We start from the raw sequence: 17,900 nt of genomic DNA, 5'->3' as shown, positions 1-17,900 counted from the left end.
ATTTCCGGATTTAAAAAAAAAAAAAACGAAAAAAAAAAAAAAGAAACAATGGCTTCTTACCAGGATTGTCTCCCATTCTGCTTTCTCACTTTTGCCCGAAATCCCATAATGAAAGAGTTAATTAATGAGGTTTAGTGTTTAGTCGTCGAGTCATTCTCTTCGACAGAATGTCCACCTGGCCGTATAACCACCTGCAAAAGCGGTATCTATACTGCTCTCGTAGCCGTTTTTTTAAAAAATCCGGTGCGGCTAGAAATAAACAAATAAAATAAGAAATTGTGTACAATATACATACGTATTTTAGAGGCGTAACCGATAGCTAGTAAATCCTAGAAGTGTTGTATTGTATTCGGAAACACTTTTGTTTGTATTTTGTTCGGATATGTTTCTCAGCTTATCCTACTCAATGCTAGCATATTTTTCGCTGACTTGAACGGTGTAATTTATTATCGAATTATGAATATTTCGAAAACGCTCGAAATCTCGTCGCAGAGAGTGGTAGGGACGGGCGACGTCAGTGTGACGACATTTTGACGACAAGAGGGTGTTCCCTTCGCGCAAGCTTTCACGTGACCTCCTGTGACCTTGAAGGCGCCACGGAACATCCTCCTTGCGCTCGAGAGATGCAGAGCGATGCTAGTGACTCTAGCCCCACCGAAGCCGAAGTACACCGAAGCACCTTCCTCCCTCCCAAGCAGCACAATGTACTGAAAGTCGAGTGCAATAGGGGTGGACGGGTATAGGTGGAAGGCCTTGAACAAACTCGTGAAACTAAAGTGCATTGATACCGTCCATACCGTGACATACAGTCCACCTCTATTGCACGCGACTTTCTGTACATTGTGCGGCTTGGGTTGTCTCATTCATGTACCCTAATTCTGCGGAAGCGTTGCGATTCTACTTGAAGTGTATGTCCTCCCTGACACAAATACAACGATAACGGCATCACCCCTTCGATAAAGCACTGACTACATTGAAAGGATGGACAATAGAATACGTCGCAAGTCAACACATGCGGATGAGTCAATCTACCCTTGAGTACAACTTATCCATTCAGTGAGACGACACCCACACACTTGGTTACCTCGTTACTTCTTGTGCGCAGGGGCGCGACGTTTGGGACTTGCAAACATAATACCTCGTCGTCCACCTGCGCACTGCTGAAGAGGTCCAACAAGGACGAAACAGCCATCCAGTGTTGGTGTGGCGGTGTTTGGGACTTGTAAACACATGTTCTGTGTGCAGCCAAAAAGTTTTGCCAATTCCTCCCCCCACCTCCGCCGCTTGTATTTGGAGGTATTATGATGTTTTTGCCGAGTGTTTTTTTTTTTTTTTTGTTATTGAGGGAAGGGGGTGCTGGGAAAGTCCCTGCACTACGAACTAAATATCGTGTCTTTAGTCTCACGCGGTATTCGCCCAAAATCATGTCTCTCTATGTGACGCTCATAATATTAATTTCAAAGGGTGGCTCGATCTGACACGCAATCTGGCAACAATGCTCCTGGAAGGTCGATTTCCGTCTCCTCGCCGCATATGCTAACAGTCTTCCAACGCGGGGCGGAGAGCGGGAAAGTGCGCGCGCTGGTTGCCAGGCACAGAGTTACTCTGTGTTGCTAGGAGACAGACGCCGGAGCTGTCAGTGACATCATCTACTCTTGGCGAATCAGAAACCATGAAGTTTTGCGAGTTATTTAGAACATTGTGGAAGCGCGTATCAACGGCATTCACATTTTGCTCATTTTAGTCCGCAGTAGCACCTTTAATCTATGTCACCCACGAAATACTTAAGTACCTGATTACCTTGGGTGTATCTCATTATTACTACTGAGAAGCATCTTATTACTTTCGGTGCAAGCAGGCTTAGTTGCGGATACCGTTTTGATATTCTCGCGCGGAAAGATGTCAGTCTGACGCCACAGGGGCGTTCTGTTTAACCTGCGTGTGGGATAGGATCCTGCACTATTAAAAAAAGGGTGTACTTTAACTCCTTTTTCTTGCCACATATATTACTCCCTTCTGGAGAGTACAATTACCCTCAACAAAGGAGTCTCCTCACTCCCTCAAGGGAGTAACAGTACTCCCTTACTCCCTGCCGGAGAGTAATACTACTCTCCAGTAGGGGGTTAGAGCATAACCCCACTCCCTAAAAGGAGTGAAGAGACTCCTTTTTCGAGAGTAATTGTACTCTTCAAAAGGGAGTGATATATGTGGCAAAGGAAAGTTCCTGCTTGCTCCTTCCCTGTGGGTGTGGGCCTGCTGCCGTCTCTCATTACAACAAAATAACTCTTGAAATCGGCCAAGTTCGAGCGAAGGTGCTTGCAAGGACGCTCCCATACATATTTAGTTCGGTTTAATTGAAAGACAGTTATTTGCGCCCACGTGAACCGCGTAGAAAATCGGCACCCCGAATCATCCACCGGCAGTGGTTGTGCTGGAACAGCTTGCCGTAGGCGGCCACTCGAGGGCAACGTCACGACTATCGCAGGACGGGGGTACGTCCTGAGCCGACTTCACAGGGACAGCACAGCCGACGCCCGGATGCGACATCACGGCAGGCCTCTCCACCATTGGGGCGGTGCGAGAGTGGTCACGTGCTTGCGATAGCCAGTGATAATGGCCGCAGCTCTAGTTCCTTAGATGTGAGCCCCATGCGTTCGTCTTTTCAGGGCTTCTGTCTGGCCAAGTACAACACGTAGAAAAAAAGAAATGTGGTGTTAGTACACCAAGCCTCATCTTTTAAGGTTAAACCCAGTAAAACTAAATTTGCACTCTCATCACTTAGGGTAAAGCACAGAAAATCCCGAAAACGAACCTTCCACCTGTTAATTCAGCCACTAATACCGGCACTAGAGGGCGCTCAACCACAGAGCTGAGCTCAACCGCCCGGCATCTCGCGTTAATAGAGCCAAAATAAGGTTAATAGTAACAAAATAGACGCTTTGATACTACCACCCCAACACTAAGGAGCTGCACCAATGGCATAGAAAAAAAAGAAAATGGCTACATTTAGTACATAATTTATTTATTGGAATCCAAAAGAGTATCTACAGGCGGCACTTTGGTTTTCAGAACTGGCATGTACGGAGATTCTGCTGGTATTGCTAAAACACTGAAACAAGATACAAAAATATGCATCCCGGTGTCATCATGTCATGTGTGAGCGTGAAGTATACTACTACTTTGTTATCACAGTGGCTGCAAAAATGGCTATGCGTTGGAATGTTTTCCCCGATTTCATTCCAATGAGATGGCACTTTGTGACTAGAAATTTGTTCCTCGAAATAAGATGCTTTCAGCCATGATAGAATGGAAGACGTAGGCACTGTAGTAAACATGAAATACCAACAAACACAGTGCTTGTCTATAAGATCCACACATTTGCAAAACTCGTGGAAGATGTGCAGTTTTAAGTTATTAGTGGCAGCCTAGCGAGGGCAAAAATGAAAATGCGTGTGACCGATTTGTCTGACACATTCTGAATTGTGCTCACGACTTTACTGCACAACAAGAGTGAATTTTTAAGAGTCCAGTGGAATTTGTTTCTGCACACTTCCCTTCTCCGAGACACGAAAAAAAAGAAAAAGCATGACGCGACTAAAAAAATGTTCACACTCCTTTGTCCTCCGTATGCGACAGCACAAAAGCATCGTAGCCTCGGTTTCAGAACATCGATGCACCTTGCCGCATGAGTCTCAAGACTCCCTCCCTGATCTCGCTGATTTTCAACCCCGTCAGCCCTCCGTTCCTCGACCGCAGGAGCTCCAGGTACCCGACTAGGTCTTCTTCGGAAACGTTGGGCATCCTCCTGTGCAGCGTTCTCGCCAGGCGAAGGTACCCAGCTTTCCTGGTAGCTCTGCCCACGTCGCCAGCACCCGAGTCTCCGATTGAGGGGGTGTAGTTTCCGGACGGGGTGGGCGACACACACTCGGATGCCACTGATGGCACGTGTGCTACGTCCATGTAGTACTCCCCGGTGTTGTCCATCATATTCGGAGTGCTCTGGTAAATGGAGTGGCGCATCAGGTCGCACAGCACTTCAAACTCGAAATCTGGTTCCGCAATTTCTCCTTTTGGTAGCGCCAATGTGAGTTCTTCTATGTTGATCAGTTCGTTGGAGCCCAACTGTTCGAGAGCATTTGCAAAGACTTCATCGTAGCGGTTGCGTCGAGTTCGGACATCCCAGCCCCAGCAGGCCCAGGACTCTGTCAGGGCCTAGGTTGATTGGATAGACATGACAAATTAGATTAGATGGAAACGTGGTGCGAAGATATTTAACTGCTTACATACCTATCCATAAGCAGCATCTGTCACTGCCATTTGTCAAAAACTTTTACTCGCTTTCTCCTTGTGGCACGTTTATTTATAGCATTGTGCCACATCTTTTAGTAAGTTTTATGTCTTTGCCATAAATGCCATTATTGATATAGGCCAACAGAGTGCTTTCAGTCACCTTCCATATTGGATGTGTTTTCACTTCAGACATCATCAAAGCCATATTATCATTTCTGTTTCTTGACTGTCTCCTAATGTAGTCTTCAATAGGCACCTCATTATGTAAGGCTGTGGCGTCGCCAGAAAAATATTTCAGGAACGGTTCTATGGGGTAGTTACATGAGAGAGGAGGATTCCCCTAATTTCCCTCTCCTAAATGGCACTACCAAAGGTACCATTAGGGAGGGGGAGGGGGGCTGAGCACCCGGAACCCCCTCTGGCTATGCCAGTGATGTGAGGCTGTCTGAACTGTTTCTCAGTATGTTTAAAATGTTAATGTGCAAAAGGTTGTGTGATTCAAACGGGATTTGTGCAGGATTTTCATCTCAGTGCATGTAGGCTGTTCCAATTCTCTAAGGGGGTGGGTGGGTGGGACAGGGCATAGGCGCCAACTGCGGGAGGGTGCGGGGGCCCTTGCCCCCCCCATGAACTAGGGGGGGCGCCACCTCCCCCGGGAAGGCCTGCTAAGCGACTGACACCAACCTTTGGGGCTCGGCGCGCCCGGGTCAAAAGAGCGAAGAGGCACCAACCCCAAAAATGCATCTTGCAATTTGTAAAATATGTATCCGCCCACCATACTCATGATCACAGTAGAAGGTGAAGCGAAGAAACACAGAGGATCACGCAACACATAGCCCGAATTTCGCCCAAAGCAATAAACGAAGCAGTCGAAAAGGTACCAGCAGCTGCCAGTGAGGTGTAACGGTAGGATCTTCGGAACGCATATCCATTGAGAGTGGGTTCAACTCCCGCTGCTCCATTTCACTGACCATATTCATATATTGCGCGCATTTCGGGTCAAACACTGAGGATTCAATGCATTTTGTTCCTTTTGCACTCAGTTTTCAAAGGCGTAATGCCTTCAGTTGTGCACATATTCACTGTTTTACGGTCTGTTTTTTTTCTTTCTCTTCTTCCTTCCTCTTATTTCTATACCAGTTCTGCATACATCATAGGATCCCGTCAGAGTGTGTGATTCTTCAGCTTTAGTTTTGTGTTCTTCATTTTTGCTTTCCTTTTCTTTCCTTCTTTTTGTTTTCTTTTGCTTTCTTCTTTTCTTTGCCTTTTTTGTCTTCCCCCTTTCACTTTTTTTTTAATAACAAGCCCACATCTATCTGGCTTACCTTTACTTTCTTTTTTTTCTTAATAAGCATATCCCTCCCCCACCACAGTACTTATTTCGCGGTGCGCCCTTGCCCCCCACCCCGGGAAAATTAAAACTCTCCGCCTCTGGGACAGGGTGTTATGGGTACTTTAGATGAGGGATTCCCTTTCCCAAATGCGCTACCAAGGGTGCAAGTTCAGAGGGGAGAGGGTGTTGAATGCCCCCTCTCAGCTTGCACACAAATTTGAAAGTGGAGAGCTGGGAAAATCCCAGATTTCCCCGTGGGCTGAAAAAATGTGGTCACCTGCAGGGTGACGGGGACGCCTCCATAGTTGATGCTGTGGTAGAGCCGTGCTACCGCGTCGTTGCGCTGCTCGGCGATGCCCACAGCGCAGTCCAACGTGCTCGAGACGACGTGCCTCGCAATTTCTAGAAGTTTAAGGGTGGCTTCGCGGTTTCGCTGGCAGACGTCGAGATTGCGCGTCGCTTCGTCGAGACTCACCCGAGTTTGACGCTGGACCTCGGCGGCCGTTTTGACGTTACGTTGCAACGACGAAACGGCGACTTCCAAATTCTTCTTTTCACCTTGGAGTTTGCTCAGTTCATCATTTTTGTTTTTTAGTTGCGTTTCTAAAGATATATTTTTTTCCTTCTCCGCCTGGTAGGTACGTTTTACCTGTGCCTGGCCCTCGCGGGCAGCGTTAAGATCTTCCTGAAGCTTGGCTTCCGTCTTCGAGACCCGGCTTCGGACGTCCGCCAGCTGACGCTTGAGTTTCTTTTTCTGGTTCTCAAGCGTGTTCAGACGACGTTCCAGCTGGTCCAACAGGTTCACTTCATAGATGCCAGGCGCCCGCCGCAGAAAGAACCAGGAGAGAAGGGATATTAGGAAAAGTAGCACATCCAAGTTGATCATCATTTTGCGATCTGGGGCATACTATTGCAGACAACTAGAAAAGAATAGAGAACACTTCTGCTTTTTCTCTTTGACTGGCGCTCGTAGTTGCCTGACGCACGTGCGCGCGTTCCGTTTGCACTGTTTTGGAGTTCAGCGCCACCTACCTTTATTTTTGTGCGTCTGCTCCGTGTGACCATTATCTGTGTCTGTGTTTATTTCTGTCTTGCATCGTCATTTTATGGTTTTTGTAATGAGCTAGCCATTAGTAAACCGGTTGTAGGTTGCGTCGTCCAACACCCTTCGTCACCTGCCGTCATGCTGCTTCGAAGCATACACGTCTATTTCGTGCCTTTTACGTGACTATTTCGTGCATCATGTTGGTTTCACGTTTCTCATTCATTATGGCACCAGTCATTTTATCATGTCGCGCTGAAGTGATTTACGTTGCCTTCGTGTGAACGCTTACAAAAAGGCTCAACCCTGTGAGTCCAAGATGTTTCGAAACGAAAGTGTGTGTATTTCGTATGTTATGTCTCCAGAATCGTGACTTTACTTTTCCACGATCTCCGTTCAGTGGGTTAATATTGCCCGAGGATTCTTCTACGTGCACCGTCTAAAAGCAACTTGTATGGTACCTTCACCATACCTTGCCACCAAGTTGAAGTCCTCAGCCGTGCTAGCCCGCAGACTTACCACGTCGTTCGTGAACACGCCGCACATTTGTTTTTTAAAACTTTGCAAAGCTGAGAGGCGTATACGAACACCTGTCAAGATGCGGGTCGCGGCTGTCTGACTCCGTCGTTGCAACGGGATATATATGCAGATTTATGCATTGCAAACAACAGCTATTCCTCTCACACAGCTCATCTTTGCATTCCAGGTCACTTTTGTTGAGACCACAATGCATGACGCAAGATGATCAATTTCGATGATGATGGGTACCCTCAAACAAATTCCTAGCTAACGTTTTAACTCAGGTAGGTGTCAGTTGTTTGTCTAGTTTGTGTACTGGTGGGTACCTGATACATGCCTGCATTTATGGTTCAGATGGTGACCTAACTGTGGATAAGACTGCTAAAAAAATGGAAGCCAGTGGCTCATACGAGAAGATCACCGAGGCATCCAGGTCCTTTCGACCGACGCATGTGCTGTCATTGAGGTAGAGTTTTGTTCTTTTGTCAATGCACTATGGGTGTTGTGTACTTCACACCCCTCTTCACTAGTGACTGTGCATAATATCTGTTATCCAGCTTTGTGGAACATTTGAGCATTGAATTTTGAGCATTGAATTGAACATTTAATCAGCACACTGAGTACAGTGTTACATGCAACGGGACATGGTGCTCAAATGGTGTAGATATTGAGAGACTAAGTGAGCTGAAGGATGAGTGCACATGGCAACACAGTAGCAACGTGTTACTATGTGGACTATTGATAAGAAGAACAATTAGGATTTGTGGCATGCAATTAAGTGCAACATTACCCTCTTACGCAGATATTGGCTGTGAGTATGGTAACAAGCAAACATAACAAGGTTTGCTTAGAGATCACTTGCACCCAGCCCAGGTGCATGACATGAATGTACCGCGTGGCATATCAGCTTGTGGACAGAAAACGATCAAGTTGATGCAAGTGCCCTAATTTTCAAAGTTTCATTGCAACCACCTTGTTACTATTAGATGATGCTTTGAGCTTTGTCACCACCTAGCCTTTGTTATATGTGAGCACGTGCGATGCCTGACACAGATTATTTGTAACTTGCTACGTAACTGCATGAGCAGGACAACGTGCTCACTCTTATGTCCTGTCTAACCCTTAATCCCTGTGCCAGCTCAGCACGAAATCTGCTCTACTCCAATAATACTACTACGCCACGTTATGCACCGCACATCCTAACGAACATAAACGATCTGTGAATGACAACTACTTGTCTGACTGCCACTGTTGCAAGCATTTACAGTCTCCAGTTAATGACTAACCAAACAGCCATCAAAGAACCGTATACATACTTACCGTGGCACATCTCTGCACTTTTTGTTGCTGCCATTTTCCACTACAGTAGAACTTGTATGTTGTGAAGGTACAGATGTAGTGAAGTAAGCCTGCAGCCCAAACATATTGAAACCCCAACCATGAACTGTTAACATGATGAAGTGTCTTAGTTGTCTGCCCAACTTCACTACAAAGAGGTCCTACTGTACTGTTGTATCGTATGTTGTATGTCGTAGCGAAGAAGGGAGAGGAGGCATTAAGCGTCCCTTCTGTATCTACGTGGCGTTGGCTAGTGCACTGGCGTGGGCAGATGACTTTGAGAAGTGACTGGGGACTGCAGGAACTCCAGTACATTTTCACAGACACACATTTTAAGAAATGGCCCACTTGCTGGTTTAAAAGAACTATGTCAATCCTCAGAGACAAGTTAAAAGATGTGGGTCAACCCCACCCACAATCACAAATCTGAAGTCGTCTATCATCGTTGGTCGCGGTCGCATCGCAGCTCCGACTAACATTACATTACGCGCATTTCCTTTACACTCCCCATTGCGCACCGAGCATGTTTCGAAATGAAGTGTTGCCGACGACGTAATGGAGAAGGAGTGCGTATTCATTTACAAACTGCATCAAACATTCGCGGAAAGAAAACGAGAGCTTCCAGGAACGTATGACTTAGCTTCCATGTATCCGATTATATGTTCCATTCTCGGAAACCCCACAGTCAATGCACATACTACATTCTCCGCTCGCGGAGATATACATCTGAGTATACCCATTTCGGGAGCAAAGGGGAGCTAATGGGGATGACTCAACCCAAGATCCTTCTGCAAGTTGCAACCGTCATGGCAATGGTAACAACTGCAAACTGCTCTTTTGCTCTCCGCTCAGCCAATGGGTGACACAGGCGACTTAGCTGCAGGTCGATGTCATGCGTGACGTTGCATGAGAGTTGAAGTGCAGGCTTCTGCTATTACTTCACGTTTCAACAAATTCCTCGAAGACGACTTCGTTATTCTGAATGACACTTTAACGGTTGTATGTGTATAGTACTTGTGAGGATAGCCTTGCCTATGTTTCGGAATTTTCGGTTTTATGATTTTTCCAATTCGGGAGGGAAAAATCGGGTGCTATTTACTCACGAGAATTCGGGGAGAAATCGGGCGCTATGATCTCTGCTTGATATGTCACCGGGGAATTTTCGGGTGAAACGAAAGGCGTATATGAAACAAACCACAGCTGTGACACTGGGACGAGAAACAATAATCTTTATATTTCCGCTCGGAACTGGGATAGTGAATGACCGCGGTGTTCAAACACTTGCCCGAGCTTCACAAAAGCTCGTCTTTGACTCCTGCAGGGGGAGATCATAAATGGAGGACAAATATGTTGTCACAAATAGCTCTCTTTACTGATATTATGATTCACTTTTTCGACGATTTACCGAGAATGACCAGTTGAAGGACCGCAAGGATTTCGGGTAGATATCGGGTTTTACCTGAATTCTTCAAAATTTGTTCCGGGGGAATTATCGTGAAAAATCGGGTTTAACCCGAAAACGAAGAACCCTAAGAACACTGCAGTTTGTTTTTTGCAAGATGCATGCCCTGCGGTTTCACAAGAAGTTGTGCCATACGTGAGCTACGTGCCTGAACTAGCTGTGTCTGGGCACGATCAGAACAGGAATGCTCGTGTTTTTAATGGGTAACATTTTGATGTACTTATTATTGCGAGCATGAAGTATTTGTATGAGCGCATTGCATTTCTGTTCTTTCAGCTATTTGTGCTTCACTTGCTTTCCCTGCTGCACTTGAATACATGCTATGCTAAACAGCGGTTATCGCTACAGTGTTAGTCTAGTTAAACATCATTATAAATGCTGGTTTATATCTTTAGTACCATGTACCAACAGGCCCATCTCCATGCCGTTCTGAGTGGTTAGTGCACACGACATCAAAATGTACAACACAATGCCACATGACTGCTACAATAGAACCTCTGTATGCAATAAGGGGATACGTCGAAAAATCCCAAACCGAGAAAAGAGGCCCGATCTGATTGTCCGTCCCATTGAGACACACGCATTTCCCGTTTCTCACTCTCTTGTAGCGGGCTACAAAATTGCAACACTGTCAAAAATTTTTCTTTGGCAGGTATGTACTGGCATGTAGATGTCATTCCAGCAAAAATTGTAAAAAGGGGGATAAGTCGACCTATCCCCGTATTGCATACAGATGGTCAATTGTGGTTCAGTAATCAGTGTTGCTTTGCAAAGCTAACGATGCTATGCCAAGCTAACTACTAAGCTGCTCTGCTCATCTCGACGTTGTCTTTCCAGGACAAGACTTGCCTACAGTGTCGGACATGTCTTGAATGACTTGTGTGCGTCTATGTGGTTTACCTATCTCCTGCTGTACTTCATCATGGTGCTCGAATTCAAGAACACACTGGCAGGTGCCCTTATGTTGGTAGGACAAATTGCGGATGGTCTGGCGACACCTTTCGTGGGTATAGAGTCTGACCGGGACGATAACTTCTGGATGTGTCGTTATGGGCGACGCAAGACGTGGCATCTTGTAGGTCAGTTGAAGTTGCACGCTCAATGTATTGTAACCAGTGGCGGATTCACGGGGGGATCGCTTCTCTCCCAATACATCAGCTTATACATTGGATTTCCCTCTCTCCCCTCCCCCATTATGCGTGCAGACAAAGAAACCCCCCCAATAAACAAACAAACAAAACGAGGGTCTGGATCTGCCCCTGATTGTAACCGGAGCACCGAACCAGAACCAGAACCAAAAACCGTAAAGAACAGTTATTTTTTTCCTGAAACAAACCGGAACCGAACTGATTTAGAAAATTCCGCTACCGTTTCGAAACCGGTTTCAAAGCATCGAGAGTTCGAAACTGACCGTTTTTCATCTTGCCTACCTTAAAGGAGCAGTCTAGAGGCACACAACTTTGTTTCTGTTTTTGGATGGTACGGAATGCTAGGCGCCCAAAAACCGTTTTCCCACAATTCATACAACCGTAGCGACGCCTACAACAGCCCCCCTAATCTCCTGCTTGTGAAACACACTCCTTCACCTTCACTCTAGACACGGGATGAGCGCCTAGATGCGCGTCACTATGTGACATGTGTGGTAGGGCCGCTCCTCTTTGGATGTGGGGTCACACGATTGAGGTGGTGTCAGCCACCATCTGTGAGAAACACTGCTGAGGCCGGAACATCTGATACTGTCTGCTAATGCTTCTGAGACACTTGACGCTCTTCAGTTACCTGATGTCCGAAATGAAGCATTTGAAGGCCGTCAACGACCTCGACGTTTTGGGGCGGCTGGCACTATGAGACAAACGAGTAATGCAATGCGAATCTCACTGCGCGTTGTACAGCGACACCCCAGTTTACCACGACGGTGTGCGGCTCTATGGAGTTTGAGTTGTTACTTCAGAAATGTCTTCGGTGACGCAACTGGGACGTGACAGCTGATCTGGACATCAATGTATGAATCAGACTGTAAGGGGATGCGTTTGCTAAGTGTACATGTGGCTGCTGCATTGCCATGCAGACCGAGCGGGGGAATATCTGCTGCTGTTCCATCATTGACTTGCGACAAAAACGCTCGCTGAAGTACAGACTGCATATTCGAAGGTTTGTATCGGGCTTGGTGTCCTGACGTTGAATTAAAGCGACCGTCTTGCTTCTTCCTGGATCGTTCGGCGGAACCTTATGCAAGCGACAGTCAGGCGTTGCCTTTCTCATTCACATAACCCTGAACTCCGCACTGGTGAGCTATACGGCCACGCACTTCGCTGGTGTGGGTACATGACAGATCAAACAGACTTCGCTGTGACTGGGAATTAACAAATACGTTGGGGAGACGCCCTACAGCAAACGCCTCGGAAGTATTCTCGCTTTGAAAGGCGCACTGACACGTACGTCGCTCCACAGTTGTAGACGTGCAATGAAGGATTGCACAGAAGCCACGGATATTACTCTTGTATTTTTTTTTTTTTTTTACTTTCGTGTTGGCGCCGTGAAGCAACTGTGGCTATGAGCGGCGTACAGTTGAGGACCGATGGAGAGAGGACAGGAGGAAGGAGTGGAGGACAGGGGAGTTAGTATGCGTCCTGGGCCGACTTCAGGGGGAACTGTGCCGACATTCGTCATATTCCTCTTGTGATCGCAATACTATTTTGTCGTGCTGCATATATGCTTTGTTTTTCAGAAAATGTGAAAAAATCATCTAATGAATAGCAGTCAACAAGAAACAGCTCGCAATGTTCATAGTAGACGTTTTTTTCTACCGACGAATGATGGGGCTCTGTACCACAAACGTCACACTAGAGGGGGTGTGGTCTGCAGTTGGAGTGCTCTGACCTGTCACCACGGCAAGGATTTTGCAAATGAATTGTGCTGCGGTGAATCAACTTTGGACAGAAATATTTTGTGGGAATGCGTTTCACATACTGCTTTACTAGGTGATAGCCCATGTTGGATACCACTTTAAAGCTCCTTTAAGTGCCTCAATCTGTTCCAAAAATGACCGGTTCATGCAACATTATTTGCAACTCAAGTCTCCAATACAAGCAGAAATGCATAGCTGGACGCCCGCATCGTTGGAGACAACGTCGGACAGCTGCGCTTTATAGTTTTGTTTTCCTGTGGACAAGCGTTCTTGTCACAGCTTTGCGGCCAGCTAGGATTTGCGGAGAGAAATAAAGCTTTCAGAACTTTCCTACTTGTGTTTTTGGGCATATACCTTGTGCAATGAACCGGTTAAGAGCATCTTGAACTGGTTAGAAACTGATATGTGTGTCCTCCTGGATCTCAACCAGAACCGAACCATTATGCCTGAACCCGAACCAAGCCGAAGAAAATTTCGGTTTGATGCTCTGATCGTAACCAGATTTCGAAATAACTCAATACAAATAACGTGCAGGTACTGTGTAAACTTGCAGTTTTGTGAAAGTGCTCTTTAAGTTGTGTGCATGTTGGTGCACATGTATCTGTGTATGGGGACTGATAAAATGTATCAAGAATGGATTTATATTTAGAAATGTAATATATTTAGAAATTTGAGACTTTGTCACCATAGACGAAGTCCCCTTCGGAAACCGCACGCTTAGTCCAGAGCTTTGTCCACTGTCTGAAACATTTTTGGAAGTCTTTATTAGAAACAGGTAAGGGCTGTCTTATAACATTCATTTGAATCTCCTGAACATCAAAAAATAATTTTATTTTCAACTGCATTTTAATTTTTAGAAAGAGGTAACACAGGAAAGGGGGGTGTGAGTGAGTTTTCTGAAATTTGTGAGGATTTTAACTTTTCTCAATATAAATCTGTTCTGGGTACTTTGTGAGTAGTCCTTGCGTTTCCCGACAATGAAAATTGTGTTTCTGAACAACAAGTTGGCGAGAAAAGGCGTAAAATGGTTTAACCTGAAACATTGCGGGGAGGCTCCCGAGAAGCATCCAGACAACTTGACTTCATATCTTTCAGGCTTTTTTATCTGTTTTGATCATGAAAGGTGTATTTCTTACAAAAAGTACCATTTTGGACGCGAAGCTAAATAAAGGTAGTGAAAATGTTGGGTGCGAATTGTCCTATGTTTTGTACTTACATATGCAATGCATTTGACAATCAGTTCAGAAAATAACTTTGAGAGGTATGAGCCATATGAATTACTGCAAGCTACTTAAATATAGGTTGCATGTTCCCAAAAATTGTGGATATGCTACAGCTGCAGCAAATGTACTTCATTACAAATACACAAGATAACCGCATCCCAAAGTAATGCATGCATGTGTACCATTTGCAGGTACTCTGTGCGTGGTCGGAAGCTTTCCTTTCCTGTTCACTCGTTGTGTGTCGTGTACAGAAGCTGCACAAACATCGCAGTTTGTCTACTATGCAGCCTTCATCATCATCTTCCAGTTCGGTTGGGCAGCCACACAAGTGTCACACCTGTCCCTCATTCCCGACCTCACACCCATCTCCCATGAGAGAGTGGAGCTGAACACCCTCAGGTACAGCACTTGTAATTAAATGCACGATTTCGAGCCTCATGGCTTGGAATAGCTTAGGTGCTACTTGTGTAAAGTGGTACACTCCTGCAGATTTCTTATAAGAAGTATTTTGTAGGTTTTGTTTGAGAACACGCATGAATGGGAGGGTGCTTCGCTTATTGTGTTCTCTCTTTCGTGTTTTCTCCACAGGCTGCAGCTATTCACAAGTCATAAAATCTGTTAATAATTAGAGCCTTCTGTTTTTGGGTTAAACCCGGTAGAACCTAATTTGCATCATTGTCACTTGAGGTAATGCATAAAAAATTAAAAAAATGAACTTCGCAGAGTTCCAACTCGGCCACTAATGCCAGCACTGGAAACGCTAAGCGCTTCACATTTATCTCAGCCACTTGGCATCTCCTGTTAATCTGAAATATGAGAAGCTGTTTTTTTTAATTGTCCACCCCTCCAAAAAATGCTTTTCCACCTGGCATTGCGTGATTTTACCTTGTTACAGCTCCTGAAGTAGAAACTGTATTTTGCCCTCCATTTTCAAAACATGCAGAACCAGAAAACACCAGGATGTATTAATACTCGAGCCGCTTTGCATCTCAGACATCCTTCGAGATCAACTGTATTTTGATGTACAGTATTCATGAACTGCTGCCTGCTTTCATGTTGGCTTTTGGCTTGAACCTGTTTTGCAGTGTTCTAAGGTCCACATGGGTAGGTAACCATTAAGCTGAACTATGGACTTCTTGCAGGAGTTATCACATTTTACGTGTTCTCTCTGATGTTGTCTCTTTTGCGAAAGCAACTGTTCCCATTTTCAGGGTTTGCGTGCTCTAGAAAAACCAACTATGGAAGCCCTAGCTAGAAACTCGCGATACAAGTGTTTGTTCATGCAGTTGTGTCAGTCACTACTTATTGCACAAACAATGATTGTGTCATTGATGACATAGAATAGGGCTGTTTTAAGGGAGCGTAAGGGGATAACATGCGACCTCAGAGAAAACGGTGGTCATTCCCCTCTTTATTAGCTGTCTTGTGATGATCATAGTATACCATAAATTTCCGTAGTTGTCACAAGCTTATTTAATCGCTGTGCATCATTAGCACTGAATTTTTAAGTAGACCATGTGTTTTTAAGTAAGGTGTGTACATACGCAGGTATGCATTTACTGTGGCAAGCAACATTGTAGTGTACAGTGTCATGTGGGCAGTTCTTGGACTTGCTGGTGATAATACATCGTCAGGTAAAAGTACATCATCTGGTGACCCATCATCACCCAGGGGTGGTGAAACAAAAGTTGGTCCGGTCGATGCCCATGTCTTTCAGGTAAGCCAAGGCAGGCTTTTCTTATTGCTTTTTACTTTATGCTCAGGCTGGAGTTGAGCTCTACGCACTTGTTACGAGCATGAAAGCAACGTGACATTTTTATTAATGTTATGTCCCGTTCTTGTTTCAGAAAGTTGTGTTCATTGTCGTTGGATTAGGTGCAGTATTCTCGTTACTGTTTCACTTACTCGTGAGGGATCCATCAGTCACACGCAGGAACAGTGGACTACTGGGTCGGAACGAGTATTTGAAAACGCTTGTTTTGGACAAGTCAAAGCACCTTCGGTGGAAGGATTGGTTTAGGCATGGAAACTTTTATCTGGTGAGTCCTGTTGCTGTACACCACACCTGTTACGTATGAGAGGCAGTCAAAAAGTAACCTTAAGATGGCGACATAAAAAGGAGATCACGTAGTACGCAATTGATGTCTAGGTATGTTCACACGTCATGCTAGACAGAGGAGCATGTGGAAGCTAGTTGGCGTGCCGCAAAGTATGACGTCACAAAGTCATGTCTAAGATGTCCGCCCCTTTGGAGGTTTGCACCTGAGAGGAGCAACATACCGTTATCATTTTTCTGACCAGCGAGGGCGAAAAGCCTCAAAACATATATTGGAGGATGAAGAGACTGTACGAGGACGCTTACATGTTGCTTCGGCAGGTTTATGGATGTTGCACAAAGTTTAAATCTGGCTTCTGAGCTTTGACTGCTGCATGTTGTTCTGGGCGACCAGGTGCTGCAGACGTTATCGCTGCAGTAGAGGCGATCGTGCGCGAAAAACCAGTGGGTGGCTATTAATGAAGTTGTCCAAGAATTTAGTCATGGCTAGACCCACCAGAAGGTTCACGATGAGCTGCGCTGTCACAAAGTTTCCGCCAGGTGGGTACCAAAGCAGCTCACCGTGCCAAACTGAAACAACACCACATCAGTGAGGCCGTAATATGGTTCCATGAAGCTGAAGGGGATGGCCTCCTGTCTTGTATAGCCACTGGTGACAAGTGCTGGGTCCATTATTTTCAGGCAGAGATGAAGCGAGCCAGGAAGATGTAGTGCCTTTCATTGTCGCTGAAACGTACAGCTCGATGGTAGTGCATAACTGACTGCGCTGAAATTCACAAGAATATTTTTCTTCCGGTATTTGTGCATTAGTGAAGCGACGGCCAACGTGCAGTGAATGCGGCGGGCGCTATATTGAAAAGTGATCAAATTATTTTTTCTCTAATGTTATGTTTTCTCTAAATAAAAAAATAACAAACACGAAGGTTACTTTTTGACTGCCCCTCGTTCATGTTGTATCCTCCTTTATGACCTGTGATCCATCCACATGGTAAAAGCATACTGGTGTAAGCTTGTTGTGTCATCAGAGCATAAAAACTTCAAAAGAGAAGATATGGATAGATAAGAGGATATGGAGAGAAGATGTGGAACTTACAAGGTGTTCACATTTCAAATTTTCTGAAATAATGCATTCCCCATCGTTCCCACTGGTCTTTGAAACCTTCGAATACTATGGAGTTCAAAAACTCAATTTTTAAGCTCTGGGGGGAAAACCCTGGAAATTTCCACAGTGCTTGAAAACCTTTGATTTTGCGTCTTTCTCCTATTCTCATGGAGCTGCAGCGCAAATTCTGCGCAAATTCTCCTTATCTGGGGATGGAACTACAGCTTCGAAACTACAACACTTGGCACTCATTGCAATAGAAATCAGCAGTTGTCCTTGTTGTCTTCTCCAATCTTTGCCCTGCTTGCTTCACTCCAGATCAACAGATATCAGTAGCATATACCAGAAGTGTAGTAAATGAACTGTGCCCTCCATTGTATTCATTAGTTTTTTCTCTATTCATCAGTCTTCCTGACTACCCTATACTCTAACATTGAGGAGCACTTAGTTATCTTTGTGAATGGATCACTATTGCACAGTACTCATGTATTCAGTCGTACTGCAAGCTGAAGCTTTTTGTATTTTTGTGAAATATTCAATTCCTGACCATAGACGGTGCTTTACATCTCTGATAATATGACGTCTGGGCCATAAAACGTCCTTGAAAGGCCCTTGAATTTTTGTACC

The 17,900-nt window shown here is 45.2% G+C and overlaps 2 protein-coding genes across 9 annotated transcripts in view; one reads left to right on the top strand and one right to left on the bottom strand.

Annotated features, from left to right (window-relative positions):
* Positions 1-17,900, top strand: part of LOC135388632 (major facilitator superfamily domain-containing protein 12-like) — a 48,436-nt gene that overhangs the window by 18,607 nt on the left and 11,929 nt on the right. For 3 of the 8 annotated variants that reach the window (XM_064618294.1, XM_064618296.1, XM_064618291.1), the window contains exons 2-7: positions 7,372-7,468; positions 7,539-7,650; positions 10,822-11,063; positions 14,307-14,514; positions 15,664-15,832; positions 15,963-16,154. In XM_064618294.1, the coding sequence (XP_064474364.1) occupies positions 7,574-7,650; positions 10,822-11,063; positions 14,307-14,514; positions 15,664-15,832; positions 15,963-16,154 (888 nt within the window). In that variant the 5' untranslated portion in view covers positions 7,372-7,468; positions 7,539-7,573. Of the gene's footprint in view, positions 1-1,111; positions 1,297-6,253; positions 7,001-7,371; positions 7,469-7,538; positions 7,651-10,821; positions 11,064-14,306; positions 14,515-15,663; positions 15,833-15,962; positions 16,155-17,900 lie in introns of those variants that run through there. The other 5 variants (XM_064618297.1, XM_064618295.1, XM_064618293.1 and 2 more) reach the window with 5 other exon arrangements.
* Positions 3,006-6,656, bottom strand: LOC135388633 (uncharacterized). The gene is made up of 2 exons (XM_064618298.1): positions 5,901-6,656; positions 3,006-4,212 (listed from the first exon to the last, which is right to left on the bottom strand). The coding sequence occupies exons 1-2, from the start codon at positions 6,510-6,512 to the stop codon at positions 3,661-3,663; spliced, it is 1,164 nt and encodes a 387-aa protein (XP_064474368.1). The 5' UTR covers positions 6,513-6,656; the 3' UTR covers positions 3,006-3,660.

Source organism: Ornithodoros turicata, chromosome 3 (genome assembly GCF_037126465.1).
Source record: "Ornithodoros turicata isolate Travis chromosome 3, ASM3712646v1, whole genome shotgun sequence".
NCBI lineage: Eukaryota > Metazoa > Arthropoda > Arachnida > Ixodida > Argasidae > Ornithodoros > Ornithodoros turicata.
This window is presented reverse-complemented; position numbering and strand designations above follow the sequence as displayed.